The sequence below is a fragment of the Grampus griseus genome, assembly GCF_964374135.1.
Source record: "Grampus griseus genome assembly, chromosome: 1".
NCBI lineage: Eukaryota > Metazoa > Chordata > Mammalia > Artiodactyla > Delphinidae > Grampus > Grampus griseus.
The window spans coordinates 59762819-59781375 of record NC_139017.1 but is presented as its reverse complement, the minus strand read 5'-3'; the positions used below and the strand labels follow the sequence as shown (position 1 = coordinate 59781375).

Sequence of the window (18557 nt, the reverse complement as noted above, 5' to 3'; positions counted from 1 at the left end):
GGGAGGGAGACGCAAGAGGGAGGGGATATGGGGATATATGTATACATATAGCTGACTCACTTTGTTGTACAGCAGAAAGTAACACAACACTGTAAAGCAATTACACTCCAATAAAGATGTAAAAAAAAAAAAAAAAATCCTGGCAGGTAGACATCATGATCTCCATTTAAGAGATAAAGAAACAAAGGTTCAAAGACATAAAGAAACTTGCTCAAGAGGCAGGACCCCAGGTGAATCCAGGGCCCGTGTCATTTCTGTGACATTGTGTTGTTTCCTTATTGATATTCCCTGTCCTGAAATTCCCCTTCATTCAGGAGAAGCGCGGCCCATCATTCGTGAGGGGCTTCTGCCTGCTCCCACTTCTCTGATTATACTCTACCGCCCCCTCGTGGAGCTCTGCTGCCTCTGCATGGTCACCAGAGGAAGGGGACACAGTGCTGGCTGGGCCACTTGGCCTGGTTTTCTCACTCCTCAAGAGGCGATAGGAATTAGAGTTCACAGGGTTGTTGTGAAGATTAAAGAAGGTGATGTGTGAGAGACGGCTTTGGCTTTGTAAAACCAGAAAACATTAGCCATTTGGTAATAGGTATCAAGGAGCCCAGTGTTCCCCTGTCTTCTAACTGGCTTCTAACTCTTCCCATGAACCAAGGGTATTTGATCCTCTGCCTCCCACTGAAACATCAGTTGGTTTTTTTTTATTTTGTCCCTAGCTATTGGGGTTAGGGGCACCAGGAGGAAATCTGAAAATTATGGACCAAGAGTGTCATTCCATTTATCTACTCCCAACATCCCTGTGTGTGTGTGTGTACGTATGTGTGTAATGTGTCTGTCTGCCTGCCTATTCATCCTTCTAAGAGTTTTGCTTTTTTAAAAAGAGAACGCAAAATCAATGAGTGGCCACATTGCCGGCAGCATAATGGGCGTTCCCGGAAAACCAGGAAATAGACAACAACCTTCCTTACTTACCTATATTCTGGTCAGGGCTACATTGCTCAGTCAATTTTCAATTTTTCTGCTGCTTTTCAGTGTTGTGGGGACGAGCAGTGGGGAGACTGGAGGCCGCACTTGGCTGTGATTCTGTCGAATCAAGGTGGGGACCCGGAGCTGTATCAGCGCACGATTGTCACCATGGGGGACACCCTGGGTAAGCAGACACCAGTTCCATCCCCTCCTCTCCTCTATTTCCAGGCCAGCTTTAACCACTCTGTGCTTAGATTCTTAGGTTCTGTGTTGGGCCCGAGTCTATGCCTCAGGCTTTCCTTTGACCCAGGAGCCTCAGTGCTTTGGGGACAGAAACTCCAGGGAGAGGGGTGTCCTTCTTGCCTTTCTGTTTCTGTTTTCCGCTGCGAGCCAGTGCAGGCCAGGCCCCTGAGACTCTGGGGTCTGCCACTGTAGGAGGCTCCCCTGAGTAGGTGATTCCTATGCCTGGGTCAGATTCCCGTGCAGATGGAGTTAACACATGGGGGCATCTCGCCTACTGTTGTTGTTAGTCCCGTGGTGACCCAGCTCAACCAGATAGGAAATTCTATTTTTGCCTGAACTACCCTGGGTAATCGTATAATCTTTATTTCTATCACCTCTCTGTGAATGTGGCCTCATAAACACTTAGGGGCTGTTAAATGTTCCAGATCAGTGGTTCTCAGATTTGGTCAAGGGCCAGAACGTCTAGAAATCATCGCTTTGTGGCACTTTGTGAAATACCACTCTGCTAAACCTAAAATAGCTACGCGTAAGGTTGTGCCCAGTCAAATGGCAGGTTGTTCAGCACCGGGGTAGAAAGAGAACTAACTTTTGCCGAACCTTCTTGGGTGCCGGGCCCCGTGCTAGTTACTTTATCTATTTGAATTAATTCAATGTTGAGGTAATGGAAAATGTATGGGAGAACGTTTTAAAACTGGGAACAATTTGGTAATGAATGTAATTTTTATGATCACTGGGAAAGGTCTTCTATTGTTTGACTTCAGCAGGGGAGGCATTAGTGCCCCAAGAAGCCTAGTTTAAAAACTGCTACTCCCAACGGCCAGCTTCTCTGCTCGGGTGTAGGCATTTCTACCCATTTCTCCCTCTCCAGAAGGACTAAAATGCTTAGAAACGTCCTCATTGAAAATCCATTGGGGGAACGTGAAATAGTGCCTTATTCTGGCTGAAGAGAAGTGAAATAATGTCGGAGGCCAAAAATGCGGTAGGAGAGGGAGTGGGGTTTGGGGTCTGTGACTCGTAGTGTGAAAAGCTCGTTCCTTTATCCCCACGAGGCTCTCCGCTCCGACCCCCAAGCCCCTCTCCAGCCCTCTCCCATCCCTCCCAGATGGTGGGTCCTCACGTGGGCGTGTTCCGTGACCGGGGCTTGTTCTCCTCCTGCAGCTGGGAAGGGGCTGGTGGAAGCAGCTCACTTCTGCTACCTCATGGCTCACGTGCCCTTCGGTTCCTATACCGTGAAGACAGACCACCTGGCCTTGCTGGGCAGTAGCCACAGGTATGCGATCTTTTGGGGGAAAGGGAGTGGGAAGGACATCTTCCAGGGGATTGGTTTAGCCCTTGCTGGGCTTCATGGCTCCATTTTCCATTGTCTTGTGTGAATTTCGGCCACTGCTGGTCCCCTCCTCTGGGATGGTTTTCCGCACAGGTAGGCTCTGGCGGAGGAGATGCCGGGTGGGTGCCGCATCACACCGCCAGGGGGCCTCAGGTCCAGGCCCTGCTCCGGGGAAGCTGTGAACTGGTGCCTGTGGGTTGCATTGTACCCCTATGGCCACTCGGTGGCGCCCTGGCCCCGTGATCAGAGAGTGACTCTTCAGAAAATGCTTAGCGGGAGCGCGGCGGCTTGAGCCTCTGCGTCAGGCATCTCTGGACCAGTTCTCAGAGCCTGCCTTGGGCAAAACCCGAAAGTGGAAGACGTTTGTCTAGCCACCACACCCTACACTGACTTGGGGCACAAGCTACTCAGAGTCCCGCCTGTCACTTATTCCCTGCTGGCCGTAGTATTAGGCTTTTCACACAGAAGGACCTTAATAATCCCCCAGACAATGAATAAACGGACAAAAAGACCGGCTTGCTCTCTAGCTGCCCTCCACATTCTAGATCTCTCTTTCTCTTTCCCTGTAATAGTTAAGATTTCCTAAGCTCTTACATTGTGCCAGCCGTTTTATTTGCACTATTTCCTTTAATCATTACACATTTACCCTGTGAAGAAGGTACGCTTTTAATCTTCACTTTATAGAGGAGGGAAACCAAGGCACAGAGAGGTTAAGTAACTTGTCTAAGATGGTACAGCTAGTGTGGGGTCAGGTTGGACTTGGAATCCAGACTGTCAGGCTTTTCTTTGTAGAAACGCATCCTCTCATAGCCTGTCTGTCAAGGTCACGGTCTCTGATAGCACCTAGTTGGCTTGTCAAAGAGGCCTGTCTGGGCCAAATGGGACAGTAAGTGAAACGGTTTAATGTGTCCCCCTCCTATGTTTATATTGTACGAGGATGTTTCTGGAGATACAGTCCTGACCCCAGGCATAGCCCCTGTGATTATGATTTCAAACCTCACAGCAGCTGTTTTGGGACCCGTGAGGACTCTGAGGGCCCCTCAGATCACGTTCACCCAGCCTGCTTCCTCACTGGAATGAACCTCCAGCACAGGGACCGTCTTCTGATTTGGGGCTCCACAGTGCTACCCTCTCTCTGCCGGGCCTTCTTTCTTCAGTGCTTCCGAACATCACATCACTCCCTCTTTTCTGCTCTTCTGCTCAGGCTATGGTGGCCTCTCACAGACGCCCGCTCTGGGTTCTCAGGGCACTAAGGCTGGCTCTCAGCGTGCTTACGGGGAGGACCCAGTGCCCCACTGAGCTGGGTGTGAGAGCAGCTTGCCTTACGTGACCCTCCAGTAAAGATGGCAGCGACCTCCCCCTCCCCCCAGTCTCTCCCCCTCGCCTTCCCCCAGAGCCTCTGGAGGTGCAGATTCTCTTTCCATTCTTGGAGCTGCCCCAAGGGTCAGCCCAGGACAGAGACTCTACCATGAATGGATGCAGCTGGTGTTTGGTCATCTACTAGGATTTAAATCTGTCCCCACCTCAATCTCTTTTATTCTTATTCCCTGGTTTTTAGTCAAGAGTTTTTGAAATTTGCAACAACTGAGGCTATCCAGAGGACGGAAATCTTCGAGTACTGTCAGATGCTGGGCCGCCCCAAATCCTTCATCCCTTCTTTCCAGGTAACTGAACCCTCACGAGGCCACCACCTTAGCTGCGTCACATGGCTGTGGGCCACCGGGTTTTCCGCCTTGCTATCTGGCACGTAGTGGCTGGGCTAAGTCATCCACTGGACTTTTCCTCATTAGCTGGAATGTGGGAAGGGTTAGGATGTCTTTCTAGGTCCCCTAAAGGTTTGCATTTTAAGATAGGAAAGCAAAACGCTGCAGCAGCCTCTGTGCTGGGGGCTCCTGCCTCACTGCTGACAATGAGAATCATGCCAGCAGCCCTGGGGCTCCCCCGCTGTCTGTAGCTCCCTCTGTTCTTCTGTCTCCAGATCGCTCCACTTCTCCTCAGCCCCACGGTCATCCTGCTGGGAGCGGGAGCAAGAAGACCCGACTGGGGGCTCTTCACCCTTCCTCCTCTCCTCTGACCTGCCGCTCCCATCTCTTTTGGATGACTCTGTTTTTTTTTTTTTTTTTTTTTTTGCGGTCCGCGGGCCTCTCACTGTTGTGGCCTCTCCCATTGGGAGCACAGGCTCCGGATGCGCAGGCTCAGCGGCCATGGCTCATGGGCCCAGCCGCTCCGCGGCATGTGGGATCTTCCCGGACCGGGGCACAAACCCGCGTCCCCTGCATCGGCAGGCGGACTCTCAATGACTGCGCCACCAGGGAAGCCCTGGATGACTCTGTTTTTAACTCTGGAAATTCCTCCCTGCTCTGTCCTTGGCCCCCATCCTCCTCTCTTCCCCCCAGGGCTGCAGCTGTGCAGGTGGTGTCCACGCAGGTTCTAACCTCTCTTCTCAACCTCTCTACTGGATGCCCTGTTGTCCCCTTAAATCCATAATGACTCCTTCTGTGCCTGTATTGAGAGTGCACTCGGTGGCAACAACACACACACACATGCACACCACCACCACCAAACACAAAACAAAGGCTTGGAAATGAATGAATTACTGCCTATAGGGCAATGACCCAGTTAGTATCTTCTGTAAGAGTTTTACCAAAGACCCACCTTCTCCAGCAGAGCCCTGCCTGAACAGCTCCTTTGGGTCCATGCAGGTCTTCAGTCTCTTTCTTTCTGTTCTGTAGTCATCCCACCTCTCAGCTGTCTTTGGGCCGATAGCAGTGAGATTAGCTGTTTTTAGGGAATGAGTTCTACACGCCTGGAACTGTGTTATGGTCCTTTGACTGTATGATTTCTAATCCTGTGGTAATCCGGGCATGATTACCCCCCTTTTACAAGACAGGTTCCAAGGAGTTACATGCTATTGGCTCACATCTCTTGGGTACCATTTGTTCTAAGGACTTTACATGGATTATCTCACTGAATCTTTACAACAGCCAAGGGGTAGATCATATTATCATCCCCATATTATAGTGAGGAAACCAAGGCACAGAGAGGAGGTGGGGTAACTAGCTCAATGTGCCACACCCAGCATGGAGTTGGGATTTGAACTTGAGTCTGTCTGATTTCCAGCCCTCAAGCTCCATTTAGTTCTGTCACTCATGCTTCTCTGAACCCTTACCTGTCTCTGTCTGTACACTCCCTTGGGCTTGAAGTCCCTTGCACCTCAGTCATTTTTTCTTCTTTTATCCGTCCTCCTGGTGCCTGGTCCTGTGCCCCACATACACCAGGCTTCCCAGAGATGTGGGCTGCCTGATAAGAGTCCAGTGCATTTCCATGTTGACCGGAGCCTAGGGAGATTCAGCTGATGTGCCTTCCAGCCCTTCCTCTATGAGGACAGAACTGCAGGCTGGATTTGGAATTGTGCCCATACACAGATAGAACGCCCCAAATGGCATAAGGCCCTCTTTAATATTTGGATCCAGAGTTAGAGGAAGTTGGCAGTCAGCTGACTTCCAAGAAGTCTTATCTCCACTTCTCTCCTTCTGTCCCTGCCTGGATGGGCTCATCACTGGCCCTGCTCCTCTTCACAGGTGTATAAGCTCCTTTATGCTTCCCGTCTGGCAGATTACGGCCTTGCATCCCAGGCCTTGCATTACTGCGAAGCCATTGGCACAGCCCTCCTGAGCCAGGGAGAGAACAGTCACCCTGTGCTATTAGTGGAACTCATCAAGGTGAGCTTCTCAGAGGGTTCTCTGCAGGTGTGTTATCTTCAGCGTTCAGAGGAAGCTATTGTAAAGTGGCTCAGACACCCCATTTCATCTTCTTTGCACATGCTGTAAAATTGGAGCCCGTGGCTGTCTTTGACCACATATGCATGTCCAGATGTGATAAGCAGAGGCCTGACACTGCACAAAGAAGGATGCTATGGGCGGGGATGGCGGTGGGGAGGGATGCAGTGAAATTGGGGGACTGAAAACCAGGCATGTGCTATGCAGGACATTCATTCTTGCATCTGCTTTTTTGGTCCAGTAAAACTGCCTGTTACGGTGAACTGTTCTAATGATAAAAGCTGGGCTTAGAAAATATATTTTAGGGGTTAAAACAGGAAATGATCCTTATTAAAATGCTTTTAAATGCATGGAATGTTTTATCACTTGTGAGATACATTCAAAAAGAGGAAACAAAAACATATCAACCTTTAGTTCCTGAGAAAGAAAACCATCAGGCAAATAATTGTTCCAATTAATTGAAGAAAAATCCATTAGCTGAGAGTAAAAAGGCAGCCTACCATCAATTTTTTCTTCGCTTTAGATCAGGCCCAGTGTTGGATTCTGTAATCAATAAAATCTGCGGGACTGAGCCCCCTTCATGGCGAATTTCTGCCAACAGGATGACGGTTGTAGGCAGCTCAGGACCCAGAATGGAGGAGTAGGGAAGTCTGGGAACTTAATGATGGAATAGCCTTACGATACAGGCAGTCCCTCGACCAGCAGCACAGGTGTCTCCTTGTAGGGAGCTTGTTAGAAATGCGGAATCTCAGGTCCCACAGATTTCTGGGATCAGAACCAGAATTTTAGCAAAGGTCCCAGGTGGTTCCTACCGGGCTTGAAGCTTGAGAAGCGCTGCTCCTGAGGGCAGCCTTGCAGAGACATAAAGCAGAGTGACAGTTTCTTCCCTGTTGCTCTCCTCCTCCCCTGTTGCTAGTTTATTTAGTGTCTAGCAACAGGAGGGGTTAACTGTTGGTTTATGTTGCAATTCGGGGAAGATATCTGCTGAATTTGCTGTTTGGCAATTCTTTGTAATCTGGTTTACGAGTCAAGGCTCCCTTCTTTCTTCTTACTGCCTCTCCCCGTGTCTGTCCATTTCACTCACTTCTCTCTCTCCTTTTCCCTCTCTTACCGTCTGGAAACCTGGCACAGCTTGCAGAGAGACTGAAGCTGTCAGATCCTCTGGTTTTAGAACGCCACCGCCGTCACCGAGGAGACAGGGACCTGGAGCCGGACTGGCTGGTACACCTTCGGGGGCATCACAAGGAGCTGCAGGTAAGTGGGGGGGCAGGTCAGCGGGGTGGGCCTCTGTTTCCCTCTTGTCTGCCCTAGACCCAGAGTAGGTAGGCATGGAGGGCTCTGGGGGTCTCCTGTCACCCATGAGGCACAGCCTGATTGGGAAAGGGGTGGCACTCAGCTTCCCCGCTGCGCCCGGGTGGAAACATTTTCCTGTGTTTGGTGGGAGACAGTGGGGCCCTCTTCCAAAGCACCCAGCCACCCTTCTCTGTGGTCCCAGAAAATACATTTTCTGACCATCAAAGCTTCCATCTCTCTGTGAGGAACAATGGCTCACAGTGGCCCTTGTCACTTTCATGTAATGTAGGGCAATTGCTTAAAAGACTTCCGGGCCTTTCCTTTTTTTGTTCTGACAATTGCAAAAGCGGCAGGTAGTAACTGTTATACAGTAATTGGAACAGGGCCTCCTCCATGTTGTTTCTCCCTCTGTCGCTGAGAAAGGGCAGGGGGATTTTTTTAGGCACACACGGCCCTTGCTTCCTACATGTGCTGTGGGCTCTGGGGCCCACGGTTTCATTCCCTCCTCTTGCCCCTTCCCCTGGGAGAGGATGCTGCCCTGGTCCCTGACTGCTCTGGGCAGAGCTGGGAGGTAGGAAGGGCTGAGGCTGCCCCTCCCCCTCCCCCTCCAGCCCCTGCATTCACCTGCGACTCCCTTACCTTATCACTCCTGAAGTTTCTTTTCTGACTTAATTTTAAACCGTGGTTCAGTGTTTTTGTTTTTCTTTGTGTTGCTTAAGAGGTGTTTACTTTATCTTAATAGCAAAAGGTAGCAGGAGACATTGGGGATCCTTGCTCTGCTCACTCGGATATTTTGGGAGCCAGAAAAACAACAGGTACCCAAACCAATGAACTGAATGTGTAATAGCTGACTCTCAGGATCTGATTAGACGAGATAACGCAACCTAAAAGACTCTCCCCCTTCCCTTCCTGGAGTGCCTTCCTTGCCTGTGTCGATCTGACTCAGTAGTCTGGGCCCCCCCTCTCCACACAGCTCTGCTGACCACAGGCATCCCTGACACTTTTTTTTTCCTTTTTTAAATTAATTAATTGATTTATTTTTGACTGCGTTGGGTCTTTGTTGTTGTGCGTGGGCTTCAGTAGTTGTGGCACGTGGGCTCCGTAGTTGTGGCACACGGGCTTAGTTGCTCCGCGGCACGTGGGATCTTCCCAGACCAGGGCTTGAACCCGTGTCCCCTGCATTGGCAGGCAGATTCTCAACCACTGTGCCTCCAGGGAAGCCCCCGTCCCTGACACTTCTGTTTCTGCATTATTAGAGGTTTTGCTTCACACTCAGGTTTTAATCTTGTTATGTTGTGTTGTTATCTAATTGCTTCACTTGTGTCAGTACTGTCTCCCTAGCTGAATACATTCTTTGAGGTGGTGGGTTATCCGTATTTCATGTTAGCGGTGGGGACATAGGAAGCGCATAGGAACGGTGTTTGAGCATCAGTTGCCGCACGCATGAAATAGGTTTCAAAGTGTTTTCAACAGACCCCTCCTCTCCCTTCAGGATGCCTCTGAGTGTTGGGTTGGGCAGACGTTGTTACCCCAGTTAATTCTGTGCCCTTTCCCCAAACAGCACTCCCTGGTGGGGTCAGGACGGGGCCTCATCTTTTTACTTCCGGCTGTTTCCCAGCCTTTTTTGCTTCCTTCAGGGATAAGCGAGGGGGCAGCAAGGAAGGGCAGGCCTTGGTTTCTGTTTCCCAGCTTTGCTGCTGCGTCCCAGAATCTGGGAGGGTGAAGGGCTGCAAGAGAGCAGGCTGGGTGTTTCTGAGTGGCCACTTCCGCTGGGAAGCAGCTGTATCTCCTGTCACCCAATGGAGCAGGTGGGTCAGATGACCACACCAGTTCCATAACCTTGGGGCAGCCATTGTCCCCGTCCACACCTTGGTCTGTCTCTTCAGCAACACGGCAGAGCCAGAATGAATACCACCAAGGTCCCTTCCTGGGCCAAGGTTCTGCTTCATTAAAGCAAAGCCATCATTTCTGTAGTCTGATTTGGGTTTTAACTGGCAACGTTCTAAGTTTCAAGTACCTAGTCCCTTAGGAGATCCTTAAAAGAGAACGTTTATCCAAATGCAAAAAATTGTGGAGTTAAATGAGATGGTAATTTCTGCCCTCCCAACCCGCTGGCTTAAGGCTCAGAGATCGTACAAGGTAGTGAGGGAAATGGTTTTGTAAACTCTGAGTCATCAGCGGTGAGAGGTGTTACAATTACTGCTGTGTTGTACTTGTCATCACATCGATGGCAGCCACACCAAGTGGCCTGTCCTTGTCACTGCTTTCCAAAGGGCAGGATTGTTCCTGGTGTGATTAGTCCACACAAGTGCCACGTTACAGGTCTCACTTCCTCCTCTTTGCCCTATGTCCTTAGACGACACTTTCTACCAGGATCTTTCTGGACATCAAGGCAACTCAGAAGCCCTTGGGGACCGCTCAGCCCTGTGGCCAACACTGGAGCCGATGGGCCCGGCCCAGCCCAGCCCACAGCAGCCCTTTCCCCTCCAGCCCAGCTCCTACCCAGCAGGAGGAGGTTCCGGGCAGACGGGGGTCCCGGTGCCTCTTTACTCAGTTCCTGAGGCCCATCTGCCAGGAACCGGTGGCAGCGTGGCGGTGACAGGGACTCCTGGAGGAAGGGCCTGGGAGGAAGCCCAGCAGATGCACCCGCCCCCCGGTAAGACCTGCCAGCGAGGCAGCGAACTTGGGTGACGAGGTATCTAGGGGTGCAAGCAGAAGAGGGAGGTGCAGGGACCAGTGCAAGGTGTGGGGTGGGACCTGGTAAAGCCCTGAGTGGTGGGTGTGCACATGACTGAGGGCCTGGTACTTCACGTTCTTCTGAGGGAGACGGCTCTCTCCCAGTCCAGCCCACGTGTCTACTGGGACAAGCATAGCACAGCCAACCGCAGCCGCTCTTGCCATCCCCTTGGATTCTGTAGTTTCAAGGATCTCGGCTGGAGAAGGCAAGGAAATGCCACCTGTGCCTTGGAGCTGTAGTTTAGGCCAAGTCCTCTTTCTGAAGTCATCAGTGTCAGGGACTGCGGGCAGAGGCTCGTGCTTCTGTCTTCTCCCATCAGGCCTTGGACAACAGGGGCCGAGTATGGGTGAGCATTGCTGAGTGATGCCAGGGAAGTGCGGGAAACCACGCAGAAGGATCAGATCTTAGAGCTTCTAAGACAAGGTCCTGTCCAAGATGGGAGACTCACATGGAGGGGAAGGTCAGGGAGGATCCCTGCGATCCAGCTTGACGTGGCCCTGATTTCCGGGGTTCCTGAGGAAGGACCTTGGTTCAGGGTGAAGGTTGGGTGAGCAGCATGTCCTGGGGTGGCTGGAATTCAGAGGCTTGTACAAATGGACTCTGCATTTACTGTGATGCACTTGGGGCTATGGGCAGCTCAGAGCTCCAGCTGCTTTGCAGTTAGGAAAGCCAACTGTGTCCCCATTACCCTTCTTCAGGATAGATGGGAAAGGCCCCACTTCACATCACGATTTCTGTTGTGTTTTGTGCTATAGGAGAGAACACAGTGTCTCCAGAAAGCTTCCAGCATCCTGATGGGCAGAAGGTTGTTTCCAAACCGCAGGTGAGAGGACAGAGCCCAGCAGATGCGGTGCCCACTCTGAGCTGTGGGTTTCCTTCAGTTGCCACGGTTTCACAGATGCCTTCCTGTGCCTTGCACCAGCCCTCTCTTCCATGTTTCACCTTGTTTCTTTCTACACCAGATCCTGAGAGGTGGAGAGGAGGCTTGTTCCAGTTCATGTCCAGTCCTGCCAACCTGTATCCATGGGGGCAGGGCCAGCAGGGCTGGGTGTAGCTTTGAACTCACACATCTGCTCCCTCTGTTGCCCTCTTCTTACTGTTGCACTGAACACTTGCTGTGATCTGCCCCACCATGGAAGACTCTTGATATTTCTTTCTTCCTTTTAATTTTTACCTTGCTTTATTCCCAAGAAGGACCTACCGCAGTTGTATCTCTTCTGCCCAGGTGTGCCATCAAGTGTTGGAGGGAACCGCGTCTAAGTAATCATCCAGCCAGCTGTTGAATGAATGAATCCCTTCCCTCCAACAGCAGGCATTGCTGGTCCCAAACCTGCCTGGCTGGAGGCGAACTTCCTCAAGTCGTAACCGGGCTGCAAGGCTTAAAACACTTTTATGCTTTACTTTTTTTTTTTTTTTTCTAACTGAAAAATTAGTACGTTATTGTTATAGAAAACTTGAAAGATGAAGAAAAAGTGTCATATAAGGAGTCAAACAGACATCACTCAGAAGCCCATAGTCAAATATTTTCGTTATTTCCTTCTAAAATGTTTTCTATGTACGGGTTTCTCCTGCTATCCGAATGTAGAGCCTTTCCATGAAACCTTTCGTAAGTCTAAATGGCATGAAGGGAAGAAGCAGTTACCTCAGTACACATCTTGCCAACAAGGCACAAAATAAATCGAAAGGAAGTACAGGTGCTCACAGATACAGTTCAACGCTATGGCATCTTGATGCGGAGATGCTGAGCGTAGTTTCTGGGAAGGAGCTTGGCAGGCCACTCTCGCTGCTTGGGGTACGCTCTGCCTCTATAACGGCTCCCACAAAACAAACGTTGAATGCTTTTTTCACTTTCTGCCTTTTTTTTGTAAAAGCGAAAATCCTCTTTGGACTTTTGTTTGGTTAGGAGGGAAAACAGGTACTAATGTAGGTCTTTGGTAAAAGCGAAGTGACATAATGCCAACTTTCAGAAAGTGGGGGAGACCTGTCTGTGTGTATACGTGTGTCTATAAATGTGTATACATACGCACATGTGTTTTTAAATGGTTAAGAACATATGCAGGTGAAACTTTATTTTCTATTTATTTAATACTATAAAATTGAGATTTTCCATGTCATTCCTAAACAGGATTTTTAATATTGGTGTGAGAAAATCCATTGTATGGAAATACCATCACTCATGCATTTATTCATTCACAAATACTGAGCTCCTACAACATACCTGGCACTGTTACAGGGGCTGGGGGTACACAGGGAAGCAGACAAAGCCTGCCCTCCTGGGGCTTCTGTTCCGTGGAGGTGACTGCAAATAAACCACTGTGTGCATGAGGGATGTTACTTTACACGGAGTGGAAGGGAAGGCATCTCTGAGGTCAGCATGGAGGGTGGACGGAAGCCAGGTGAGTATTCAGGGAACAAGTGTTCCGGGCAGAGGGAATAGGGAGAGCAAAGGGCCTATGATGGGACTGACTTGGTACAGTCGAGGAAGAGCATGGAGTCACTGTATCTAGAAAGTGGGGAGCAACAGGGGAGAGGGCTAAGAAGCAAGACCAGAGAGGCAGAGAGAGACTGGGTCATGGAGGGCCTGGTAGGCCCTGGAAGGAGCTCAGATTTTAATTCATCTTTCCCCCATTGTTAAAACACTTCAAGTGTGTCTCTTTTCTTTCCTACTCTTTCTCACTACTCCTCCCTTCTCTTGCCCTCCTATGTAAAACACAATGATGGACATTCTAGTATATAAGCCCTTGTCTATTCCTCCAATTTATTCAAATAGGAGAAATTCCTAGAAGGAGAGTCAGACTGCTTAAGTTTAAATCCTTGCTCTGCCGTTTACTAGTTATGTGACCTTAGGTTGCTTAACCTTTCTTTTTTTTAATAAATTTATTTATTTTTGGCTGCGTTGGGTCTTCGTTGCTGCACTTGGGCTTTCTCTGGTTGCTTCGAGCGGTGGCTTCTCTTGTTGCGGAGCACGGGCTCTCCCCACTGCTTTACTGAGCAGGTCAGGTGAGGGAGTATGTGTAAATGTGCCTTTGCAACCTGTCAAGTGCTATAAAAATGCTACTTCTGGGCTTCCCTGGTGGCGCAGTGGTTGAGAGTCCGCCTGCCGATGCAGGGGACACGGGTTCGTGCCCCGGTCCGGGAAGATCCCACATGCCGCGGAGTGGCTGGGCCCGTGAGCCATGGCCGCTGAGCCTGCGCGTCCGGAGCCTGTGCTCTGCAACGGGAGAGGCCACAACAGTGAGAGGCCCGTGTACCGCAAAAAAAAAAAAAAAAAATGCTACTTCTGTTTTCTTTAATCCCAGGTGCCACTGATTCCCAGAGCACGAAATATTTCTGAGAGTTCCACTGTATCAGTCAAGGAGGATGACGGGGAGTCCTCCGATGAGGCAGAGAAGAAAAAGTCTTCCGAAAACACCGCCCAGAGAGGAAAGCTCGGAGACGCGAAGGAGAATACAAAGGTGGAGGGATTCTTCTGTTCCCAGATGGCGGAGCAGAGCTGGGAATCTGGGCTTTGGTGGTGCCCCTGCCCCTCCTGTCTCACCAGCATCACAGGTGGGGGAGGCTGGCTAATCTCATTCAGAGGGAGAAGCAACCCTGCAGGCCACAGAACTCGCCCTCCTCCCTCCAGGGCTTGGGGTTTGGCTGGCTTAGCTGGTTTCGCCCGAAGCCCACCGGCGACGCACCCCCCTCTGGAGATGAGGACGCATCTGACAGTACTGACTCTGAGGTAACCTGGGCAGGGAGGGCGCGGAAGTTCCCCCTTCCAGGGGCCCTAGGAGGGTCTGGAGCTGGCATCGCTACCCTGGGCCAGGTGAAACAGGTTTAGTGATGGAAGATTGTGGGAAACAAATTGGTCCAGTGAGGAGAAAGGCAGATGATGAAAGGCCTTAGAAGTCAGGATGAAGAATTTTAACTTTCGAGGGCCAGGAGTTAACTTGGATCATTGAGCAGAGGACCGGCATAAAGAAAATGGAACTTGGGGGAGAGAAGGCCAGCATCTGGCCGCCATGTGGGCCCTGCAGGAGTACAAGCAGGCAGCACCGGTTTATTTACCGTCAGCGACACCTTCCTTTCTGCACTAAGCAGGAAGCCCCCCGAGCATCTGCTCCTCCCAGGCCCAGCCCGGGCCTCTCCCCGACGCCGCCCCCAGCTCCCCAGTCTCTGCCGGACGCCGGCGCCTTCTCCAGGGACACAGGTACCGCCAACCTCATGTCCTCTGGGCTGTCTGTGGTCCTCTCTGCACTCCCCGGGGGCGTGGGGGTGCCTTCTGGGAGTGGGGACTCCTCTGTCCCGAGCAGCGGAAACACCCCTGACTCATTGCTTCCTAGGTGGCAGTGAAGCCCGAGGATCAGCGTCCGGGGCGGGGAGAGCCGAGGGCACGGGGAATGGAGGCTTGTTGGGACCTCAGGTGAGCAGCCCACCAGCCGCCTCTGTGCGGACTGAACTTTCACGTGGGCTGTAGGTGCCGCCCTGTGAGGGCCTGACTCGTGGAAGATATGGAGAAAGCTTCTGTATTAGTTTGCTAGGGCTGCCAGAATGAGGTATCAGAGACTGTGCCATTTAAACACCAGAAACTTACTTCCTCCCGGTTCTGGAGGCTGGAGATCTGAGATGAAGGTGCCGGCCGTGTGGGTTTCCCCCACAGCTTCTCTCCTTGGCTTGCAGCTGGCCATCTTCTCCCTGAGTCTTTACATGGTCTTACCTCAGTGTGTGTCTATGTCCAAATTTTCTCTTCTTATAAGAACACCAATCATAATGGGTTAGGGCCACTCTAATGGCTTCATGTTACCTTAATCACCTCTTTAACTTTTTTTTTTTTTTTTTTGCGGTACGTGGGCCTCTCACCGCCGTGGCCTCTCCCGCTGCGGAGCAGAGGCTCCAGACACGCAGGCTCAGCGGCCATGGCTCACGGGCCCAGCCGCTCCACGGCATGTGAGATCTTCTCAGACTGGGGCACGAACCCGTGTTCCCTGCATTGGCAGGTGAACTCTCAGCCACCGCGCCACCAGGGAAGCCCCTTTAATCACCTCTTTTTAAAATTTTATTTATTTATTTTAAATATTTATTTATTATTATTTATTTTTTTGCGGTACGCGGGCTTCTCACCGCTGTGGCCTCTCCCGCTGCAGTGCACAGGCTCCGGACGCGCAGGCTCAGCAGCCATGGCTCACGGGCCCAGCCGCTCCGCGGCATGTGGGATCCTCCCAGACCAGGGCATGAACCCGTGTCCCCTGCATCAGCAGGTGGACTCTCAAACACTGCGCCACCAGGGAAGCCCTTAATCACCTCTGTAAAGACCCTGTCTCCAAATACATTCTGAGGTGCTGGGGTTAGGACTTCAACATATGAAGTTTGGGGGGAACAGGAGTTAGCCCATAACTGCTTCCTTAGGTGATGTCTAGAGAACAGCCTTGGGACTTCCCTGGTGGTCCAGTGGTTAAGACTATGTGCTTCCACTGCAGGGGTCGTGGGTTCAATCCCTGGTTGGGAAACTAAGATCCTGCATGCCATGTGGCATGGCCAAAAAAAAAAAAAAAAGAGAGAACGGCCTCTGTCCCTGTCCCAGTAGGAGCCAGAGTTCACCAGTATCCTTGGCAAGGGCTGTGATAAACTCTTGATGAATTGTCCACACGAGGATGGATTTCATGCCAACTGCTAGGAAAACATGTTTATTTCTTGTGGCCTGGTTACAGCACTCTTGTAGTATTCCAGGTCTTTCAAAGAATATGAGGTTACTTTTTATGATGCTATTAATACATTTATTATGGCCTTTTCTTCTCATGCAGCAGCACCAAGGCTCTGCAATGCCACCCTTGACCCAGGGGTTGGCTGTGCCCACTTGAACCCCGTTTGTTTGTTCATGATTCCCTGAGCTCTATCACATCTGCATCTCTTGACCAAAGTTGATGCTCAGGGAAGCCCTTGATGTTCTGGAATCTGGGGAGTGGTGACTAAGAGGATTTTCCATTATTTTCCATCACAGGGTGTTTCCTCTGGGCTCTACTTCAACCCTGGTGTTCTGCTTCCCCCACCCACCTTGAAAGGGGCTGTCCCTCTCTACAACCCATCCCAGGTCCCCCAGGTAAGGAGGCCCTGAGGGAGAGGGGTTAGGAGCATGGGTTCTGGATTAAGGAGACCAAGGTTTATATCTTACTTATAACAAATTACTGTGCCTGAGTTCTTGAGCAATGACTAACCTCTCTAAGCCTCAGTTTCTACATCTGTAAAATGGGGTTAGTAGTAGCTACCTCAGCGGGTAGTTGTGAGGATTAAACCGGAGCATGTATGTGAAGGGCCTGGCACTCAGAAAATGCTCAGTCAATGTCACTATTATTAATATTTCACTTGACCTTTCGTAAGTCTCGAGACTCAGGAGAGACAATTGGTGTTGGTGTCAATGGTGTGGTTGCACCAGGGCTGTGTCCTGGGGGCGAGGGGATCATTGCAAAGTTTGATTGAAGCTAAACTCCCTGCTTCTGCATGATCTGAGGCAGACTCCTTGTTCTGATGCATTACTGACCTCCCTTCTATATAAAGTTGAATTTCTTTCTCCTTATTTAAGAGGTGAAGGTGTTGGGTGAAAGCAAGTACTGAGAACACCACCATGGGAAGCCAAATACAGCAGAAGGGTTTCTAGACCCTCAGGATGCCCAAGCTCAATCCAGCCAGTCAGCCCTGGTCGGAGTCATGCTTGGGGCTATAATCTAGTGCCACGCTTGTTCTTTTCCAGCTCTCCATGGCTACCAGCCTGAACCGGCCAAATCGCCTAGCTCAGCGCCGCTATCCAACCCAGCAGTGACGAGAAGGACCACCCATCCCAGGCTGGTCTCCCTGAAGCACAACTTTTATGTTGTTCTCATTTCTTAATCTCCCAGCCCCTCTGCCACATCAGGGCCCCCAAGAGGGTTGTGCTAACCTGTTGCCTCCATGGGACATAGAGAACGCAAGGGGACAGGGTCTCCCAGGACATAGCTCAGTTCAGTGTCTTAAGATTAGCTTCAGAATGATGGTGCAGATGGCTTCATCGGATGGAAAAACTGGGCATAACAGCAGACTGGAGGTGAGCAGAATGCTGTGGCAGCAGCACTTAGAATGTCGCTTGAGATCCTCGGGAGATTCAGGGCCTAAGAATCCCACTGCTGGAATCAGTGATGACACCACTGGGCTCAGCAGCAGGAAATGACTGGGGGAGAGGCACTCAGGGCAATATTCTAGACTAACTTGCACAGGCTCCGGACGCGCAGGCTCAGCGGCCATGGCTCACGGGCCCAGCTGCTCCGTGGCATGTGGCATCTTCCCGGACCGGGACACGAACCCGTGTCCCCTGCATCGGCAGGCGGACTCTCAACCACTGCGCCACCAGGGAAGCCCTAGACTAACTTTGACTTCTTCCTCAGCCTTAGTTACAGACCAATTCTTGGCTCTAGTTAGCAAAAGAGTTTTGAATCTCGGAAACTTATCATTGTTTCCCGTCATCATTCCCTCTTGGGTGACATTTTGGCAGTTTCCCTCTTGGTTTTAGTTTTGTGCACATTTTTTATGTGGTTCAGATTAATTATATTTCTCTCACTTTCTTAGCTGGTCCTATTTTTCCACATTCTGGCATCTGGCTATCAAGTTAGATTGCTGTAGGCATCATATTGTCATGGTAACTACTGAACCTAATGATGCAGATGGATGGAACATCAGTGTAATAAAGGATGGAAAATGTTCCCTAAAAATTCACTCCTTCCATAAGAGAGGAGGAATGAGTGCCCGAGTTTGTTAATACCTCCCTTCCTGCCTTGGGCCTTTGCAAATGGATGTTCGGAGGGTCAGAGGAGCCGGAGGGAGGAGGGGGACATCTTGGAAATTTCCATTTCTCCTTTCAAACCCACAATAGGAGTAACTCTTGCGTTTGTCAGATTTGCTGAAAATTATTCCTCACAAAGAACATTCTTTGTATGTGTAATTGTACATACAGGTTTTGTACTTTAACGTAATATGGTTCTGATGTTGATAGCGATTAAACCACATAATTTTATAGCAGATGCTTGTCTCCGGCTGGTTTTTGCAGAGGGAGAGAGCACACTGAGTGGTCTCTTCCCTGAAGTCTTTCTAATAATGGTTTCATTGTGTGATAGGTGCAAACAGCTGGTAAAAGCCCTTTGTTAATGAAGAATCTAGGGAATGATCCTCTTAACTTCTAAGTCTACTGCTATTTTTTCAGTTAAAAAAATAT

General features: G+C 50.5%; 1 protein-coding gene across 1 annotated transcript in view; it reads left to right on the top strand.

Annotated features, from left to right (window-relative positions):
• SEC16B (SEC16 homolog B, endoplasmic reticulum export factor) overlaps positions 1-18344 on the top strand; it is a 39879-nt gene extending 21535 nt beyond the window's left edge. The window contains exons 13-26 of the mRNA XM_082680338.1: positions 1027-1144; positions 2362-2473; positions 4089-4194; positions 6112-6252; positions 7441-7563; positions 8345-8417; positions 9959-10258; positions 11095-11162; positions 13639-13794; positions 13965-14063; positions 14420-14531; positions 14665-14744; positions 16320-16418; positions 17067-18344. Of these exons, the coding sequence (XP_082536464.1) occupies positions 1027-1144; positions 2362-2473; positions 4089-4194; positions 6112-6252; positions 7441-7563; positions 8345-8417; positions 9959-10258; positions 11095-11162; positions 13639-13794; positions 13965-14063; positions 14420-14531; positions 14665-14744; positions 16320-16418; positions 17067-17135 (1656 nt within the window). The 3' untranslated portion in view covers positions 17136-18344. The remainder of the gene's footprint in view (positions 1-1026; positions 1145-2361; positions 2474-4088; positions 4195-6111; positions 6253-7440; positions 7564-8344; positions 8418-9958; positions 10259-11094; positions 11163-13638; positions 13795-13964; positions 14064-14419; positions 14532-14664; positions 14745-16319; positions 16419-17066) is intronic.
• Positions 18345-18557: the final 213 nt, after the last annotated feature.